Raw genomic sequence first — 21,016 nt, 5'->3', positions numbered from 1 at the left:
TTTGTTAAATTTAAAAGAAAAAAAAAAAAGAACAAAAAAAAGAACTCTTCAAATCCTTTAGAAAAATAAATCTCTCTGAATAAGCTCTATCCTCTCTTCCTTGCCTCCAGTGCCACAACCATATATTATAAGGTGAGCTCTGCATTTTGATCCCCAAATTAAGTAAATTACTTCTAATAAATGGCTTAATCACAAGCACAGCTGAGCTGGAAATACCATTTGCATTCTTATAATTGCCAGCATTAAATCTCCATAAGAATTGTAAGAGGAAAGCCTCTACATTTTATGCTTGCTAAGAGTGTTTCATACTATGGAAAATACTATAATGCTTTCAAGCTACTTTAATAATTGTCATTTTCCACCTTAGGTTCTCTAAAGCTCTTTTCAAAGAAGGGCAAAAAATGAAAGAAAGTGAAAAAATAGCTTTGGGAGGAGAAAATTAAATTACATGCCTGTTCTTATAAAGTATCAGAAGAAAAGAAAGGCAAGCAGCTTTTGCAGAAAAGAAAACTGAGAAGCACAGAGCTTACAGAACCAAGTTTGAAAAGGTTCTTGGGTTACAAAAGGCATCCAAATGGTGGTTACTGCCTGGACCTGCTTGCTGCCATCTCCGGCTGCCAGTTAGTACCCTGCAGCTGGCCTGGCCAGCCCTTGCCTTCCCCAACCTGAACAAAGGCAGCTGCTGTAGGAGATTCCTGTCCTCTCACCTCTCCTGCTTCCTTTGGATTGATGGGAGGAGCAGGGGAGCTCCTCTGGAAACAACTCAACAAGTATCTTTGAAAACTGGTGGCTTCTGACAGAAGAGGTGGGGATGTATGAGGCAACTGCCTTTTTAGATCTAGCAGCAACAACAACAAAAATATGTTGTGGATGGATTCTGGGTTTCCAAGCTCTGTGAGGGATGCCTACAGTCCTCACGGCTCCCAGGGCTCTGCAGATGCTTGCCCTGAAGATGCGAGTGCTGGGGAAGGAGTTGCTCAGGACCAGGCGAAAGGGAAATGTTTGTGTGCTGCGGTAAGTGCTCGGACTTCGGTTTGCAGAATCCTCACAGTTTCTGTTGCATCCTGGTGGACAGTTGGGAGTCCCAGGAAGAAGGGCAGGGAGTAACTAAGGTCAGAGGAAGGCTGAGCAAGGCATCTGTTGTGCTGATTTTGGTGAGTTACAGCTACAGCCATACCTTGGTGTGTCCAGGTCCTGGTCCAGTTTTTGCACCTTCACTGGCAACTCACCCAAGGCTACTCAGCCCAAAACAGCTTTAAACACTCCATGGTGAGTTTATCTTGGGCTGTTCAGTCCTGGCGGTGGTTTCTGTGAGTCCCTTACCATGAAGCGAAAGACATTTGTGATCAGTGGGCAGTGTGTCCATCACGTTGTGCTTGTGTCACTTGCAGATAGAACGAGGAGATGATCCTGATTCACACCAGCGTAAGGGCAGAAGGTGCCAGGCCTGCCAGCCATTGTTTCTATCCAGCTGTTCATGTCCAGCTAAGCAGACAGTGATTTTTGGGGAAATTACATTTTCGAGCTCCTGCTGCTCTAAAGTGAATTTCGTCAATAAATTAACGCTTTACAGCTTTCTTATTTTCTTTCAAGAAGTGAATACCTTTCATCATCTAGTAAAAAGTCAATTTACAGGAATGAGTAAGAAAAATTGAAACAAGTACTGATTTGCATGGAATAAATTGGGTTAATTTGCGGCCAGTAGTGACCCTTTCTGAAGGAGAGCATCGATGCTGGGGTTTGCTGCAGTCAGATGGTTTCTTAATCACAAGGTTTGACACAGCGAGGGTCTAGACCAGAGGACAAGGAATTTGAGCCAAAGCCCTGAATTTTCACCCCTTCAGGCAAGCAGAATTTTCACCCCTTCAGGCAAGCAGAGGAGTTGTCTATCATCTCTCTAAATGATATTTAGGGATTTCTGCAGCTGAATGCCATTATCAACGGCAACATTTCAAATGAATAGCCCTACACAAGTATTCCATGGCTGCAATGTGAATAATTGTGAACGCTCCTCAATTTTCATCTTCCCACTCCCCTGTCGCCCCTCAGCCTAAGCACAAACACTCATTTCAGGGCTAAAGATATACTCTTAAATCACTTCTGACATTTCTTTGTTGTTGCCTAACGAAGGCTGGGCTGATGGGCTAGAGGGAGGTTTTATATAAGCCCTTGCTGAGACGTCGTCATAGGACTGGAAGTGGGCAGCAGTTAGCATTTGTCTCTGGAGTTTATTTAACTGCAAGCCTGAATATCTGCATGGCATACAGGTCTGTGTGCCCCCCGCCTTGGTTTTCTGAGTCCCAGTGAAATGTCACAATCCCAAGGACTGCGGGGTTCAGAGAGCAGCCACGCTGCTGTGCCTGCCGAGCTAACAAGGGACCTCTGTGCACCCTTGTTTCGAGGGAAACGTCCCACCAGGGATGTGCCGGCTGCTCCTCCTGGCTTTCCCAGCCCTTTCCAAGCGCTTTTACACTCTGCTTCTTACATTAATTGGATTATTTGTATTTTAAGCTTGTTGCTGAGCAAGTCAAAGCCACCCCCACCTGGGTAACAAAGCCTGAAATAATTGTGACTAAGTCAAAGCAGCGCCAAAGGGGAGACCAGCCACATAGACCAGGCTAGTTTCCCTGCCCTGATGAGTGCACTGAATCCTTGCTGGGTTTATCCAGGTGTCAAGGAAGGGCTTGGATGGTGGCCAGAGCCTGGGACCATGGCCCTGTGCTGCCTGATAGTCTGGTCTTTTGTCCTCTGTTTGTAACCTGGGCTAATACAGGCATTTACAGACCGAAGGGGGTGAGCTGTTTTTTTGGTTGTTTTTTTTTTTTTTTTTTTTTTTTTTTTTTTTTTTTTTTTGTGGGGAGTCTGGAAAAGCTTGCTTTGCTGCGTTGCCCTTATCTTAAGGAATGGAAATGGTCAGTTCAAAATGGGGGCTTCCTATGGTCAGCTGTGGGTTAGGCTGGCAGGACACTTCTGCTCTTTGAAGATTTGGTAGGTCAGTGAAATACTGTTAAGTCCACGAGACCAAATGAGGTAAACCTGCTGTTGTGATTAAGTAGAAAAAATAATTTCAACACTGTTAATGACTGCTACTGCCCACACTGCAGTTAGTTTTCACTTTGCTTACTGTGCAAGATGCCATATCAAAAAATAAAATAAACCTAACATTTTCATGGCAGAAGTGCTTTGGGTGTATTCTGCTATTCAGAAAAGCAATCAGATTCTTTGGGATTAGAGGCAGTGGAGGCATGTCATCTTCATTAAAAACCTTTGTGATCTACAGCTGAGAGACCATATGTTGAGCATCCCCAGACCTGACTGTGCCTGTTGAACGGCAACTGAACTTGCTGGGTGCAGTAAAATTCCAGATTTTGCAGATGGAGGCATTAGGGGAAAGTCTTTAGGTTATTGAGGAGATTCACGAAGTGGATCTTATTTGGAGAACACAATTTTATGAGGCCAGAAGTATCGTCCCAGGTATGTGTGGCAATATAACTAATATTGTTAACCTCCTTTCTGTTGCATATGGTTATAAAGGGGGAATGGCCCCAAATCCATGTTGTCTTTGCAGGAGGACTTCAGGGAGATTACATGTTTTTTCATGCTGCTAGCATGGCACATGCTCAAAGGGCTCTTTGTGGGCAGAACAGGTAAGAGCTAACATTGTGGGAACTCCCCATGTTTCACTATTCCATGGTGGTGCTCCATTTTCATAGAAGGTTGGATGAGGAAAAGCATTTGGGAAAAATGGTGCTTGCTTTGCAGTAAGAATTGTTATTAGAAAGTGTTTTGGTGTTGTATTCACCTAACTTTCTGGTTGTTGACTGTGCTCTTCCTTTTCTGTTGCCAAAGCACCTACCAATAGTGCATAGTGGGTATAATATGGGATGCAGCAATGAAACAAGCTGCAAACACGAAGCTTGAAACGTGATTTCTGTTAGGCTGGAAATGGGAAACTGGGATGCTGTTTCTGGTCAGGGTCGCAGTGAAACAACAGAGGTGTGGGTGGGCACCCACAGCCATTACACAGAGCCGGTGAGTGGGGCAGAAGCAAACAGGAGATCTCAACTAACCTGAGGAAGACTCAAGTCTGCTAAGTACTGTTGCAGCCCAGAAGTCGACAAGTCTGCTCTCCTCAGTTGTAAGTTGTGATGTCAAGGTTTTTGGCTCCTTTAGTTGCAGGCATACCTGCCAGTTCTCCTAGTGCTAGCCGGGCTTTCCTCAGAGCCTTCTGAGAGAGAGTCACCTCTTCCCACGCTTTCTGAGCCCGTGTCCTCCACCTCTTGTTAAAGCTCTGACTTCCTTCAGAAGAAATGCTGAAGCACATTCCCTCGTCTGCACTCGAGTGGAGGTTCTGGACCTTTTTTTCTGCCTTCAGCCACTCGCTGGTGTTGCGGGTGCAGCTGCAGGTGCTCTAGGGCTGGAAGCTTTTTAACCCGAGTAACTTCTGTGACAAATGTGCTTCTGCTGTCACTGTACCTGGAGGACAGGTTGATGCCTGCAAAGGCATCCATCCTCTTTTCCCCTGTGCAACCCGCAAAACCGGATATTCTGCTCTACAGCATCCTTTGGCTCCTGACCCCTTGCCCTTCTGCTTATCTGTTTTTCTCCCTCTTATATTTTCCTCTACTCTGTTCCTATCCTGGCTCATTGTTACTACTCTCTCCTCTTCTCCCAGTCTAACCTCACCATTCATGCTCAGTGTCGTACGGACTAGCAGAGGTTTCAGCTGGAGCGTGGGGGCGTTTTTGTAAACGGCCTCGTTTCACATCTTTCTATGTGAGACCCGGGATCCTGCAGATCAACAGCATTGCTATGATGCCGCAGGGCAAGAATTTTCCTTAGTTATCTGTAAATTATCAGAAATACAGATTAAAAGCCAGCCTGGCTGCTGTGGCCATGGAGACTCTGTGGACATGTGTCCGGCACACGTGTGGCTGCAGGTACCTCCAAGAACCACATCCGATGGGAACGCGGGGCACTCCCCTTTCTTTGGAGGAAAACCCAAGCACTCTCAGCAGTGAGAAGACTCAGTCCAGTGAGGTTACCAAGGTCGATTTTGTGCTGCAGCTAGAGGCTTTCAAAATGGCACGCTGGCTTTGGCTAGCCCAGCCTGGCTTCATCCAGCTGCCGCAGGATTTTGTCCTAAATGATTTCATCTATTTCTGCAGCTATGGCATGCACTTTTACTTGGAAGCAAACTGCTTACTTATTTGCTTTTAATTATTTATGGTAATGAAATAGCACCCATATCTCAAAATTTTCCACAAAACTGAATACTCTTGTAGTTCATCTGTGGCCATGAAAGAAAACACAGTTCCCCACTGTTGCTTATAATGTTTATTTGTTTTTAACTTCAAAACACAGGTGATTTTCTCAAAACAAACAGAGTAATGGGGGAAATGAAGGCAGGTTCTCTTTGTAACTTTCCCAAGAAACACATCTGGAAAAGCATACTGTTGCAAAACAACTACATTTTAGCACACCCAGACAGTGAGATTCCAAAAAGTCATAAACAGCAGTGAGGTTAGCTACCACTGTTGTTGGGTATTTTTCTTCTTTTTTTTTTTTTCCCTTCTTTAACTTGCAAATGGCACTAAATGAACCCACAGTTTCCATGATTAATACGAAGATATTTTTGCAGAAGTCTCTGAGTATGCAGTTAATTGTCAAGATGGGGAATTACAAAGATGTACCTCCTCACTTTGATTCTGTAAAATAAACTTTTGGGATAATTGGATATTATAACACCTGATAGTCTTGCTACTGATTTAAGCCTACAATGTAGCTATTTAAATCACTATGCTGGATTGCTACTTAGTTATGTTTACCTAAAAGTCATTTTTTACCCATAGGCAGGTACAAAAACTTCCCTTAGAAGCAGCAGTGAAGAGTTGGATTGTATTTTGTAAATAGCTCTGATGCCACACTTCATCAGTACTCTTAAAACCTTAGCGTCCTTTCTGGTTTCATTGCCTGTACAACATCTCTGGCTTCACCTTAATAGGCAGGTAGAAAAACAACCAATTATTTGGAGACAGATCAGTAAAATTAAAGGCCAGCTTTCCTGACTCTGAATGCTACAGCCAGGCCCTGCTCACCAGGAAGGTGGAAATAGTTCTGCAGACCCACGAGGGAAAGTATGAAGCCACTGTTTGGACAACAGTGCCTAGAAAATGCCAAGATCCACAGCTCCTAGCACTTGCACGGACACACCCAGAGTCAGGCACAGGGGATCAGACACACATCCATGGGTGCACAGGGCCTGGGAGCCCCACGGTGGGCATGCCTGGCTGCCCCACGGGGAGCACAGGGCTTTGCCTACCAGCTGGCAGCCGTTGGAGCGGCAGCAGCATCCCAGCAGAGCCCATCTCCTGCAGCCTGGGCTGTGCAGCACCCCAGAGCTGAAACAATCCTCTGTGGCTGGGACTGCTGAACAGCAAGAAACATATTTGTAAATGTAATCTCCTGATTAATAACAGTTGGATAGGAACATATTAGTTATTTTTGCTAGCTAGTGCCTGCCCTTCACAAGTCGGTCTTCCTTTTCCTGCATGCGTTTGAAAATCAAATGTTTCTGGCATTGGGCGTGCTGCCCACATTGTAATGTGCTTTGTAGCGTTTTGTACCTACATAGAAGGAAAATATCACTTTACTGCCTGATTTGCTTGAGTAGTACAGTCATCAGTGCTATAGCAAGAAACAGATGGACTGGGAGTTAGGAAATCACTCAAGCGCTGATCTGAAAAGGGTCTTCCTGAACACAAAGTGGGTGCATGTGTTAAGTGGCTGCAAAACTTACAGTCTGTCACATTCAATGTCAGGGTTATTAGATGATGTATCAAGAATACCAAAATACTCTCCCCTGTTTGCTGGAGGTGGGGTGTTGGTTGGACTTCCCACCCCGGAATCAGGGCTTGCTGCGGGGTGCATTTCTCCTGCATACTTCTTTTCCTTCTGAGAGGGCTCTTGTTGTTTTTGCTTGAGGTTTTTGAAACGTTTGAGTTTCACAGGGTCCTTAACTTCTTTGGCACAATGGAACAAGATGAAAATATCCCTCCGAAATTTGGAGCTCATTCCGAAGTAGATAATGGGATTGTAGAAGCTGGCAGACTTAGCAAACAAACTGGCAAGGATGCTGGTGAGATTGGGCACTGCGTGACCATAGGCAGACCATATAGAGATGACAGCATATGGTGACCATGCAATAATGAAGGCTGTACAAATGACAATAGAAACCTAAAAGACAGAAGAATAGTCTTAAATCTATTCTGGAAGACTGCAAGAGGGAAACAATACACTGGGAATAGTATCTTGGACACTTGTCTGGAAGGGAAATATTCAGACTGTACAAGCAAAAGGTTGGCTTTGATGGAGCCAGGCAGGCTCTGTCACCAGATATTATAGAGAAATGAAATGCAACTGATTGGTTTTGTTCTCTTCTGTCCTAGTTGAGACCAATTTTTTTAAAGACAGATTTCACTGAGAAAAATACTACCCAACACGAAACCCAAACTCACCCTGGTGACATCCCGCTCCATTCTCCTCTGTCTGTCTGTGGGATCGCCCAGTCCTGTCAAGGCATGGCTTAGCTTGACAGTATTGATGATTGACACATATGAGAAGACCATGACTGTGACAGGTAGGAAAAAACAGCAGATAAAAATGGAGACAATGTAGGACTTGTAGATTGTAGAAAAGTTGGCTTTTGCCCAGTCTATCTCACATGTCCCATACATGCGATCTGGAAAGCAAAAATAAGTTGGTGAGCATTTTTAGAACATTTGTCTATTTTTGAGCAATTAAATTATCAGTTCAAATGCTGTATTTTTCTGCTTTTAAGCATTAAGGAATGGCTTGATCTTTCTGATTTAATGAGCCATGACATAATTTTCTGCATAAACAAGTTTTCAAGACCAGCTAGACTGTAACAAGTATTAATGTGTATTATCATTCTTTCCAGTTTAGGTTTCTGGTGTAAATCCATAAATGCACAAGCTGCTGTTTCAGGATAGGAAATTGTGAAACTTTATTAGAAATGGTAATCATTTATTATAATCATTAATCATATCAGGGTTGATATTCTTGAGTGTTATTTACTCTTATTTGTCATAATCTTCTACACAGTAACTTCCTAAGATGAGCAAGTAACAGCATTACAAGCAATTGTAAAGAGACAATATGTCAAATGTAAGAAGTCACTACTTACATAGCAAAGTAGGAAATAAACATACTGAGGGATTTTTTTAATAGAAACAAAAAGGCAATTCAATTTTTACTGTAGCAAAAGGCATGAAAGCAAATTGATACAGCTAATGATAAAGATTATGGGAAGATGAAATGTATAAATACTTAGTAAGATATGAAGCTTTTGCTAAATGGGAAGCCTCCAGTTCTGCAACTACAAAGGAGCTGCAGGCTCTTAAAAATGAAGTCAGACAGATTGCAGGATCTGCAGCTAGTGGGATTTACAAAGGACACTAGCTGATCAGGTACTTATGGGAAAGGCAGTGGGAATAAGGTGCAGTCTCTGCTTAAACAATTTTATGAATAACAGTTGATTTATTTAGTCCTTCTGATGTGTTTGCAAATGTGTCCTGACAGAAAACTTAAGTTTTCTCAACACTAGAGTTTTTCTATCGATTGTGAATTGTTGATTTTTCTTTTTAAGTGGAAAACCCTGTTTTTTTTTTCCTGACAGCTGTGGCAGCAAATTGAATTACAAATAAATGAAGCATGAACCAAAATTATCTAAGTCAAGTATTAACAAGTCCTGGAGATATAATACAGGTGAAGCCTGCATGATTTAGCAACAGATCTCTCCCTGACATCCAGTGATAATTCTGAAGAAAAAAAAAAAATCCTTTAATTCCTCTGATGTGATAGGAGATTTAGACAGGATGAATTAAAGGACCAAAAGATTAAAATCTCCTTTATGATTCTCATCAAAAAGAGCTTGGTATTTTTATCATCAAAAGCTCTACGTGTTGAATGTGGATATGCTTCCTGAACGTGTTCAGCAATAGAAATAGATTTTTGTCTCCTTTACCTTTTCCATCAGTAGACCTCAAAATTCAAAAGGATAACCATAAAATCTGTTTAATTCCGGGTTTCTGGTTTGGGAAAGCAGCCTCCAGATGACATGAAAAAAAAAATCCTGCAGATTTTCTGCGACTCAGAATTCAGAGCTGTGTTTCCTCCTCTGTGGGGACACCGGTAAGTGGCATTTCCAAAAATCTGCAGGGTCCTGGGGACCCCAGCAGCTGCTGTGTAGAGATGAGAGGTCCAAGGTAGCCGGGATTGATCCTCACTAGGGAAAATTCCTCCTAGAAGTGGTCTTGAAGACCACTGTCAGAGAATTGAATACAAAGTACAAACAGGATCCATGGGGGCACTTTGATGCCCTGCCAAGGCAGTCATGCCCAAGAATTCCCCAGCTCCAGTTTAAGGCAAAAAAAAAGACATCAAAAAACCTTCTACAAATAAAGAACTAACAAGACTAATGTAAAAAGAAAACACAGATTGCCAGAAGATACACAGAAAATTACACAGTCCAAAACCCACAAGTTTATGGCATATCCAGAGTGCAAAAATATGACACAAAATTAGAACAGTCTAATAAACAGTTTGATTTTGTCTCAAACAAAAGATCTATTGAGCCTAATATGCTAGTAACATTTGTGGTTTGGGAAGGATAGAAGATGTAACCAGTCGTAGAAATGGATGGTTTTCTCACACCAGTCCAGAGATACCTCAAAGCTTATGTATTGACTAAGTAGGAGGATATATTCACATAGCTGCTTTAATAAGTCTTCGTAGATTTCATGACTTCTCAAAGGATGCAGATGCCTACAGGATCCAGGCAGATGACTGCTGGACAATTTCAGTCACAGTTTTCCATTTGTTAGGCCTCCTGTGTCATTACAATTTTTTTCCTAGAGATCTCTTTTGCTGAATTTTTAGAGACTTAATTTGAGACAACTTCTCCAACTTTTCCACATGAAGAAATTTTCCTGTGTGGGAATATCCCTTAGCCATTGAATTACCACAGTATTCACTATTCAAAATTTTTCCTTTCCCACCCCCCCCCTCCTGTTTTTGCTATGGTTTTATCTTGCACCCTAATCACACTTCTTGGACTGACAAACTTTCTGACAACTTTTTCTTCTTCTGCTATGTTAGTTTTCATATTTTCAATAAACTGTTTCACCAAATCCTTCTGGCTTGTCTTATTACAGTTTCAAGTTTAACTTGCTGGAACTTGTGTTCTTTTCTAGCTTGCTAATCTTGACAGTTTTTGAAGGCTGTCTTTTGATAGTTTCCTTTATCTCATTGCTTAACCATGCCAGATATTTCCAGCCTCTCTTTTTTCATAGGTAACATGCACTTGGTCCAAGTCTTTCCTGTAGTATCTTAAAAAAAATCTCTTTATAGCTGACACCAAAGCAGGCAACACTCTACACGTGTGTCGTGCATGATGGATGATTTTCTCAGTTCCACTGATAATCAGTCTGGTGCCAAATAAGTACAACTGAAAGATACCTGTTACCTGTATAACTGCCCCAGCCAAGTAATGGAGCTGCTGACCAGAAGAAAGCTGCTGTCCAAATGAGAACCAGAGCCACCGTCATACTGCTGTTGCTGATGCAGTGACCTGCAATGGCATGGTTTGGTCAGACTGATGTTTTGCAATTTTGTAAAAAAGCAGGAAACAGTTAGTTGTATGTTCAGTTTTACATAGAAACAAATAAGGTAAGTCTAAATTGAGAGGATTTTCTTATTCACTTCGAGGTTTTCCCTGTTAAAAAGGAGAAAATACATTAGGTGCTCAAATTACATTATCCACTCAATACAAATTATTTAATCTGTCCTGCTCTTGCCATGCATTGTGGTTATTTCTTTGTTTACATGGGAAATATTTATGCATCTGCTAATTTCTGTTCCTTAACGTTTTTGTAAAGTTGCATGGGGTACTTGCTCAGATTTCCTCAAGAGGCAAACATAAATTACGCATAGTCTCAGATGAACATGTGATACAGCTTTGCAAACGAGAAATGTGGGTTTTAAAAATTACTTCATAATATGCAATGAATAGAAGATGTATATCACAGCCAAATTCTAGCAGCTCCAACAGCAGTTTGTGTTGAAAATTAATTTCAACAAGTCTATCATGACAACAAACTGCAGAAGAACTTCCTGGGGAAAAAAGACCTCCCTGCAGAAGCTCTTTTCACAGCTAATACTACTCATATGACCCAGTGTATTTATGCATGCTTTACCCGTGGACATTAATACATTCCTGCCTGAAAGATGGTCCAAGACAGTCAAAGGCAGGAAAACTGATAAAACATTATCTGTGGATGGGTGAAAGGAAGACTAGGGAGAATTTATGGAAGGTGTAGGTATGAAGAATGGACATGACATAAGGCTCCCACTGAAAGTCAAAGTTTTCAGCATGCGGGAGGTCCAGGATGAAGGGTAAGGAAAAGTTTCTACTAATGCTGTGAAATGAGGGGTGTGGGGTGAGTGCAGTGCTCATTCTGCCTGTTTGGGCAGAGTCAGGTCAGGGTCAGTTCTGGCGATGGTGGGAGTAATTTTTATCTCCTGTGGTGTGAAACTGTCCAGTGAGGCTGGAGAGGCGTGTGGGGGTGGCAGGCTGCACAGCGCTACAGAAGCTGGAGGGAGGATGTGCAGACTGACTGTTCCCAGTGCCATCTAAAGCAGCCTGAGATGCCTGCTGTGCCCAAATGCTGGAAAAACACCCTGAAGAGTGAAAACGTTCGTGTGCAGGGCAGCCTTCCGAAACCAGGATCTTTTCAATGACTGGGAACTTCCCAAGCATCATCTTGTAGCAGACGAAAATCATTGCTTGCAGTGAGGTGCAGATAATGATGTATGCATCACTTAGGAGTCATTTAAGTTGCATTTTGAAAAACACAGTGTCAGCAGGACCTGTTGTATCTTTGGCACAAGGGGGAATTTAACCCCTGGTGACCAAAGTGCACTAGTAATAATTCAGCTCTTATTGGGGTTAACCCAGAAGGATTCTATGCAAACGTGTTTGTAACATGAATGTATTATGTTCTGTTTTCCAATGCATCTGATTTATATTTGAGATAGCCTGTGACTTAAAGAAATTTGGATTTGCACCAGGTTCAATGAAGGCAGACCTGGACCTGCCTTTATTCCTTACCTCTCTCAGGATGGCAGCCTTTGATGTAGCGAGTCACGCTGATTACTGTAAGGGTATTAATGCTGGCCAAGCCAAAGAGAAGTGTCAGGAAGCCATCAACCTGAAAAACAAAGCAGTGCAGGACAGTCTCTTGCTGGAGAGAGCTGAAGGGGAAAAGAACCACAGGGATCACTCCTGTCATTTTTGTGTTAATGCTCTTGAAAGTTTTTCCAGAAACCCAACGAGCAGGGAAAGATAAAATGTCAGGTGCAGTTATCTTCTATAGGATCAGCGAGCAAGTAAATGTTCCAAAATTATTTAAGTGCACTGTCACGTACATAGAACAAACAAGCAAACACACCCTTGCATCTATGCTTCCCCGAAATGACTTGCCCAATGAAGGAGAAAAAGGTTGAACTGAAAAGAAGAAAAGCCCTGAACAGGCAAAAATGCCCTGGATGCTTCTGACCCACTTGGGCAGAATAGACATACAAACCGAACACAAGAAATTCAGGCCAAAGAGGGAAGAAGGGAGGAGGTAAAGGGCTTGGCCGAGTGAGAAAAGCTTTTAAAAAATCAAATAAAACCATCCAAGGCTAAATCATTCCGACAGATTGAGTCTCGATGTAGGTGCTGCTGATTGCCTGCTATGTAGTAAGCCTGGATCCTCCCCAGCTCTGGCTGAGGCAGGCAGAGCCACCCGTTGTCCCTGTCCCAGCCACGTATGTGCAGGACAGTTACAACTCTGCTGGCTTCACGGATGGACAGAAGAAAGAAATTGCTGCAGACTGCAGTGGAGATGGATGCAGCCATCTGCTAGGGAGCACTGTATGACTGGGAAATGATCCAGGCAAAACGCTGAAGGCAGTCCTTCTTTTGAAATCTCGCAGCGATACACCAAACCAGACAGAGCAGAGGAGCACTTGGAGGTGCCAGTTTTGCACCAAGTGAAGCAGGAACGTTAAGCAAGTGTCTCCGGACTGCAACTTGGCATTCAAGTGGTAAAACTATTGGCGGAAGGCACATCATTATTCTACGGGAACAAACTCTGTCTTTGTGTGAATGGGCACAACTCCCGTGGAATTCAGTTTATCCCACTGCTGAATCTGGGGCTTTAATCCAGGCTTAAAGCTGAGACCATGGCATATTGTATAAATTAAATTGGGTGAGGGGTTAGGAGAGGGCTGCTTCATCATTTCTTTCACTGGTGTTTTTTCTTGCTACCAACACCCTTATATTGACTCTATAGACTTCTTAATGCCAACTTTTACATACCCACCACATTTTAAATGCATGCAGGACTTGCTACTACAACAACGTACATCCACCTGTGTTCCACTTACAATCAGCTCATGAGTGGTGTGTACATGCAACCATGTTTACAGCAGAAAACAGGCTTCCTTCGATGTCTGAGCTACTTGCTAGAAGCTGCACTTGGCTGAATTTGGTCCCCTGTGTGCAGTGGAGATCAATTAAATACCTGGATATGCAAATGTGCTCTGCATTTCATTAGCCCCCTTGATGCCAACAGTGGCCACTACTCCATTTGCTCTAACAATGCTTCATAAACGCAGACAACACTGTGGCCAAGGGCTGCAGAGAAACCAGGCTGCACAAGATTAAGCAATTGCATTAGTTATTAGACTAGAAAGCAAGCAGTATTTCAGCAATGACGCAAAGAAAGACTAAAGAGCTATGAGATTGAATACTAAAGTAGTAGGACAAGCTTCTTAGCATTTGCCAGTTAGCCCTCCTATACTGGAACCGATTGAGTTTTTCTGAAACACATTAGTGTATGTTTTATCACCTGCAGAAGTGAGCATTATTCTTCCACCCTGCCTTCCCTGATGCCAGAACAGAGAGACAATAATACTATGTGATCAGTTCAAATAGCCCTTGAGCACACTTACAAGGGAGGAAATTGGGTCTAAAAATACACTCTTGATCTTTACCATTTAAGAAGATACTGTCCTGTTGAGAAAGAACAAGCCAAAATGTTTGCTGTGGAGTAGTGCCTTGCTAAAAAAAATATGCAGCTTTACCTAAATAGGACCTAAATAGTTCATAGAACCAAGCCATCATCAGTGCCACGCGTTGTTTTTACACTGTTCCATAATGCCATTTCAGAACATCAAAATGCTGTTGCTTCTGCCAGTGTGCAGGCTCTCATCAGAGACTTGACCAGGGCCATAGGGCTAAGAAGTGGCTAAAGTGGCAGCAGCCTCCTGGGGGTGGCTGTGCTAACTGCCACCCACCTAGCCACGGGCTGGGCAGCTTAGGGCCAGGTGACACGGTGACATGCCAAGGAGAAGAGGGAGCTCTGGGGATAACAAAAGTGCTGGGATGAAATGAATAAAGGAGGTAAGTGAGGTGGCTTTCAGGCTGCAGAACAGCCCCTACAGAGGCCACAGCATCTGGAACATTACGACACAAGAGAGCATCCAACAGGGTTAGGGCTGCTTTGGGACTAGGATCCTCACACCAGTATTGTCCCTGCCAAACTTCTGTTGGCAATGAGTTAGCTCGTGAGCCTAGCTATGCCTGCACCATTTCCCAGCAGGTCTATCAATTCTGCAATACTTTATATTGGTGTCACTCAGACATACATCTTCAGAAGAAAAAAAGGGTTCTGACTCTAGCTGTAGCCAACCTACTTCAAGGATGCACCGCCTGGATATGGAAGAAAGCTCTCTGCTACTTTTTTGGCTCCTGAACAGACAACACTGACTGTAGGTAACAAAGAAAGTAATTGCTTGGAACCCAGAATAGTTAGCAACACAAGAACTGCTTTAGCATTGTCCCAATTTCTATAGGCAGATATATTAATACATGTACATAACAAAAATATATTATATTCTCAGTTTTCTGCATCTTTAAAGATATATGGAATGACAGCCAAAGAAATACTAGAATAGTCGATAACATTTAATTACTTTGGAAGACGGATGCTCTTCCGTTCCCTGGTTCTGGTTTTCCTTGTCTTCTATCCTACCCCCAGCCAGCTCTTTCCTTCCATACTCATAGTATTTCCTCTATTTTTGTGTAATGCAATTTTGTCCTTCTTGTTATTAATTACAATCCAATAGCAGCAGTGTTAATAGGCAACAGTGAATTCAGCCATAAACATGAAGTTGATTGTATGGTAATTTTAATCCACCAGTTTTCCTTTTTACCCGTTAAGAAACAGGAGTAGATTAGCAGTTTCAAAAGCTCTTCTCTCAGTGCTATATCAATATTACTCTCTTGCCTATATAGCTACTTATAGAACTTGCTCATTATTTTTATGCTGCCTGGAAGCTATGACACAACTGAAGAAGAGGCTGGGGTTTTTTTCTGCTTTATACTTGTACCTGATTTTAAATCTCCCTAACGTTCTCGGTGTACTATTTACAACCCACAATACATAAAGCTCCTAATGCATGCAAATTTATTTCTTAAGCTTTGCTTCATCACGGGGACAGGCAGGAATCCCCAGTGCACTATCAAATTTTTAGCTATGAGCTTGCATGTGCCCCACTTTTGCTGCCTTTAATACTTATTCGTCTCTACTGAATTCATAAGGTTTGTCTTAATTTAAAGCAGACAGGGTAAAATATAACCTATTGTTCTTATTATTGGATTAATCAAGGTTTAATGGCACAAAAGCAGATTGCCAAAATAGCTGTTACATTTCAGTTTAGGCTGAAAGATTGATCTCAGCAGCCAGAAAGGCTGCATCGCTCCCTCCTCTGGCCAACTGGTGAATCTGTTGCAATTTCCTGAAGTCCATTTGTTTCCCTTCAGAAGCACAATGGCCTGTCTTCTATTAAATATGAGACAATGAATATGTAAAGAAAAAGATAAACTTTTAACAGAGGTTATTTTTTCCATGGCATATACTTAAAGCCATCACAATAAGCTCTCTTAGAATACTTTTTTTGAATACAGATCAGATTATTCCAAGATCATAATGTAAACAGATAATGACAATAAACCTCCTTCAACCTCAAGAAACGAAAAAAACCACCTAAATCAATCTTTAAGAAATACATTTGGAAAAACAAACGTAGGTATCTTTGAAAAGAGTATGTTTTACATTTTAACAAGTTCTTAAAGTTTGTAATAAGTGAGAAAATACTGTTGTCTAGGGACAACATAATTCTCCCATCCCTCCAATAGACCAATAATGTGTCAACCGGACTATAGTAACTCTTCTGTCAAAAAAACCCCAACTATTAAGGTTCATGATCAAAATCAGGCTTCACAGGAGGCTACTTAAAACTCCCAATGCACAGTCTTCCTAAAGCACTCAAACTGTTATTTTTTTTTAAGATTTACTAGAATATAAGGTGTGAAAGAGACTTGTCATCAACGTCTTCTGCTCATATGGCCCTGCCCTGCTCTGGTTGCATTTTGCCTTTTTAAATGCCTCAGCAGGCTTCAAGGGTAGCACTTTTAGAGGTGATTGCATTAACCCAAGCCTTTATAGGTCTCTGACACAAACAGCACTTCATTTACTAATAAACAATGAGAACTGATATGCTACAGGATTAGATAGTTTAAACCATTAAGTGAGAGCATCAGACACTCAGTATTTTGCATTCACCAAGGGATTAAACTTTCCTGTCAATGGCATTTATTTTAAAGATAAGAAAAATATGAATGCAATATTTAGGCTATCCAATTATGTGTACAGATATGTCGTTATACAACCATACCGTATAGTTAAATGTACATTTAGTGCCAGCTACTAATATATGCAGGTCAGGCTTTGGCTTTTGTAATGTTAGGGAATCCAGAACAAACCTACTTGTTTGCTTGTAGTTATTTTAGGTTTATATACTGGGTTAATCTAATGAGATTCAGTGTGTACCTACTTTTAGCTGACTTTTAGCTATTAGAGTTGTAGCCCTCTCAGGTCACAATTTATATTTGTAGTAGTATATGCCCCTATCAACGAGCATAGTTATGAGTGCAACAACCCCGCCAAGTGCCCATCATTTAACAAACAGAAATTTCTTTCAGAATTTCCTTACACAGCCTCATCACACTATAATCTTACTTCAAGTGTGCCATCTCCACGTGCCTGGGAGCACCTGCTTTCTAGCTCTGGGTTGATGTTGTGGGACCTGTTGTGGGCAGGTTTGATGTCTTTCCCACCCACCCATGAAGAATGAATGGGGAGGAAGCGACGAAGCATGTAGCTCATACCACCCAATGATCCGGATAGAGTAGAAAGATTCCCATCTTCAGGTCAAATGCTGTACTGCTGTTGTCTTTCTGTGAGTTACTGTGCAGGGAAATTAAGAAGCACTAGATGGGAAACTCTAGCATTGTCCTCTGGGAACATCTGTGCTGCACTGTCTAAAACTCTTCCCAGTGGACCTGAGCCAAAAATTCTCTCTACTTCAGTGAAGTTCATTCAGAGCCTACTTTTTTATTGCTAATTAATAGAAACAAACAAATACACAGAGAGATAAAAGAAGAAAACAGCCTCCTGAGTCACCCATCTCATCTTTACATTTTCACAGAAAGCAAGGCTTGTCTTTGTGGCCTGTGCTGATCCTACCCCAATAACTGAGATCCATTAACATCAGATTAAAGTCGTACTTTTATTCTCAAAGTAAAGAAGTACTACCTTTGCTTTTTCAGAATATCCCAGTAACTGTTTCTGCGGGCTTACGCATGTCTCAAGGGAAGCAGAGGTCCCACAGCCTGTTCACGGGCTCTGCCAGGACAACCCAGAAATTACAAGTGACCCTCCACGTTCTTCAAAGTACAATCGTCTGTGCTGTTTCCCAGCAAGAAGGAATCTGCTTACGCAGTCACCATCAGGTTAGTACAAGGTCATCTCTGATTGCTGGCTGAAAGCCTGCCAGTGAACTGCTGCTGCTGCTCATAAAGGCACAAGGCAGGGCAGGTTAGTGATGGCACCAGCTCAGCCACTCAGCGGCCAAGACAAGAACATGCTACATCCCTGAAGGCCTGAAAAAGCTGCATGGCTGCTGGGAGATCTTTTACGTTGATACTCTTGTCTCCTCTGGGTCCTCTACCAAAATAACCAGAGAAACAGAAGATAACTGATTTATTCCAAGAAGATGCTTACAGACCTAAAATGGGTATGGGCTTGTAAGGGTCTTCACATCACAACTGTGTATGATAAGCTGGACCTGACAGCTCCTAACAGGAGAGTCACATGAATTGCCAAGGAGTCCTAATAGCCCAGGCAGAGCCTGGAAGAAAGTGTAAAAGACACAGATTATTCTTGGCCTTAAAAAACTATCTGGAAAGCCACCAGGTGCAATGTTATCCCTTCTGTAGGGACAGTGGCGTGGAAATTCTGGATGTCATGTCATGTACAGCTCATTGAAGCAACTATCATCTTGTCATTGATTTGGTCAGCACAAGATTAGTCTCAGGACATGAACATGAATTGCTTCCTACATGCTAGTCATGTGCTGACTTAATGGAATGTATACGTATGAAATAGAAGATGAGTAAATGTGAGGTAGCACTACTTAAAGATATTCACAGTGTCTTAACTTTCATATGAAATTTTGCTTAAAAATTAGTGATAGGATGTGGCACACAGGGAGGAACCAGAAGAACACGTATTGTTTAGCCCCACGGTGAGATGATCTTGAACGATGAAGGTAAGTGATGGCGAGCATTTTTTGAGAGAAGACATTTAATCTCCTAGAAACTCATCAGCACAGAAGAATGAGGAAGGCTACTATTTTCCACATATGGAAACAAGAAAAGGATGTTTCAAAGCCCTCTGAGAGGAAAAGCTAGTGCAGGAATGAAAATTTAGGCTTTGGAAATTCCTGGTTCTGTAGGAGCACCATGAGACAATGAATGCCCTTTCCAGGCAGCAGCGTGTGGTTTGATGCAGTGCTCGGGTGGCAGGGCAGAGGCTGCGTCAGACTTGTTAAACAAGGAAACAGATAGTTTGAGCGTTCACAATTTTTCAAGTACCAAATATATAACTTCCCTAATTTGCCACTATTGGCTGCAGAATTGAGAATTGACAGAGAAATGAGGGAGAATTCATGGCTAATGAAAACTGGCATAACTTCCCCGCAGTCACATTAGTTACACCAAAGTGATCTTCTATGTTGCTAATGATTCTGTTTGTGCAAAGGCACAGTTTTTTCCCGCCTTCCCTGCAGATGAGGTATTTTTCTCATTAAAATTCAGCTCACAGATGTCTACACAAGTTGCTTTTACCTCCTTGACTGCAATGTGCACACTCTTCAGATTATACCAAGGTGGACCAGAAATAAAGACATAAGGAAGACTAATACCCCTGCAACTTTTTTTTTTTTCCAGTATCCAAATCTCAGTTATTCAAGGCAACAAGAACGAGGATACATTCTAATATTAATATTTGCGATACTAAAATTGCTCAGGAAAACATATCTAGGAGAGGAAGATTTGTGTAGCACAGCACAGGCAAAGTAAAGGGCAATATTTTTTTTTTCATTTGCTTTATAGATCAGTTTCCACATCCTACCTTTCACAGTGAATCAGTGTGTTAAGAATACAGAGCTAATGTTACACAGCTTTTCTTCAGCACCTTTAACACCTGTTTTATCTGTTAATGCTCTTAGTGCCAGTTCCATTATTTGACTTCAGGTTATTTTCATCTTACTGAAATGTCAGGAATGATAAACTATATATAAATAAAATCCCAGCAGTAACCACAGTGCTGTGCTAGGACTGTCAATAACAATTTTTCACTCCTTTTTACATTTGGTTTAATTTATTTTAACATCTTATAGGTAGATAGCTGAACATTTTTCAGTGAAGCAGACATCAGACCACATTCCTGTACTATTACAATTTGAGAAAAAAAAAAAAATCATTTTTCTTCCATCCCAGCCTCAATCGTAGAGCTAGGTGTTTGGACACTGGGATATACAGGGATATTGCAAGATTTTTCACACCAAGCAATGACCACTGGTGGACACGAGGCGTGTCTGCACAGACTGTTCCCCACAGGGAGAGAGAGGAGGAAAAATGTGGAAGCACAGTCACTCCAGTGCTCTCAGATGTAGACAAAGACAGTATCAGCAACCACCATCATATCTCCCTGTAGCCAGCTGGGAGGGAGCGTGAGTGGGAGCAAATCTTTATCCACCTTGAGGGATGTTGCTAGGGGTAAAGATGAACAGCTTGTGGATTTGTCTGGGTTTTAGGAGAGAGAGCTCTGTGGTGAGCAGGGTACTCACACGGATGGCTGCTGGGGAGAATGAGAGGCAGGGGTGGGGGTGAGACGTATACGCAAAGGATCCCACGGAGCGAGTTGAAACTAGAATGATTTTGTGAAGGAAAAAATGAACGGATGATGGAGCAACACGAATGAGTGGTTGTGCTGGAAGAAGTTTGACATACAGACACTGGGCTGCACCCGTGCTGCCTGCCGTTTTCTTCAGTAATCTCCCAAGTACTGGGAAGGTACGAGAAAGGAAGCCTGTGAGGTTTTGTTTTGGTCCTTTCCACCTGACATTGCTTTTATTACCTGGCCATGCCGACTGGTGAGCTACCACTGGTCAGTCATCTCACCCAGAACGTGAGGGAATACCATACCACATACGATAATGTGTAAACACTGTCTTGGCATTTACAAACGCATAAAATCACAGACTGAGTGAACAGAGTCAATAGTCTAGCTAAGTCAACAGTTGGTTCGTTTTACCAGTTATATTAAACGGACAGAAATCAATGTCCTTCATATCCACTCTATTTATAAAGGAACATAAATGCCTTTAGGGTTTTTTTGATTTATCAGACAATTTACCAAACATTTTGTTAAAAGAAGAAGGTATTAATCTTCTGTTTCCCCCTCAGACAAGATTTAGCAAT

At 42.1% G+C, this 21,016-nt stretch overlaps 1 protein-coding gene across 1 annotated transcript in view; it reads right to left on the bottom strand.

Moving 5' to 3' along the window:
• Positions 1 to 6,795: 6,795 nt before the first annotated feature.
• Positions 6,796 to 21,016, bottom strand: part of LOC104468040 (opsin-5-like) — a 42,532-nt gene continuing 28,311 nt past the window's right edge. Inside the window, exons 7-10 of the mRNA XM_010082042.1 lie at positions 12,191 to 12,290; positions 10,547 to 10,651; positions 7,518 to 7,741; positions 6,796 to 7,236 (exon numbers count right to left, since the gene is read on the bottom strand). Coding sequence (XP_010080344.1) covers positions 6,796 to 7,236; positions 7,518 to 7,741; positions 10,547 to 10,651; positions 12,191 to 12,290 — 870 coding nt within the window. The remainder of the gene's footprint in view (positions 7,237 to 7,517; positions 7,742 to 10,546; positions 10,652 to 12,190; positions 12,291 to 21,016) is intronic.

Source organism: Pterocles gutturalis, unplaced genomic scaffold, assembly GCF_000699245.1.
Source record: "Pterocles gutturalis isolate BGI_N339 unplaced genomic scaffold, ASM69924v1 scaffold9979, whole genome shotgun sequence".
NCBI lineage: Eukaryota > Metazoa > Chordata > Aves > Pterocliformes > Pteroclidae > Pterocles > Pterocles gutturalis.
The sequence above is the reverse complement of the archived record's forward strand: the minus strand, read 5'-3'. Positions and strand labels throughout refer to the sequence as shown.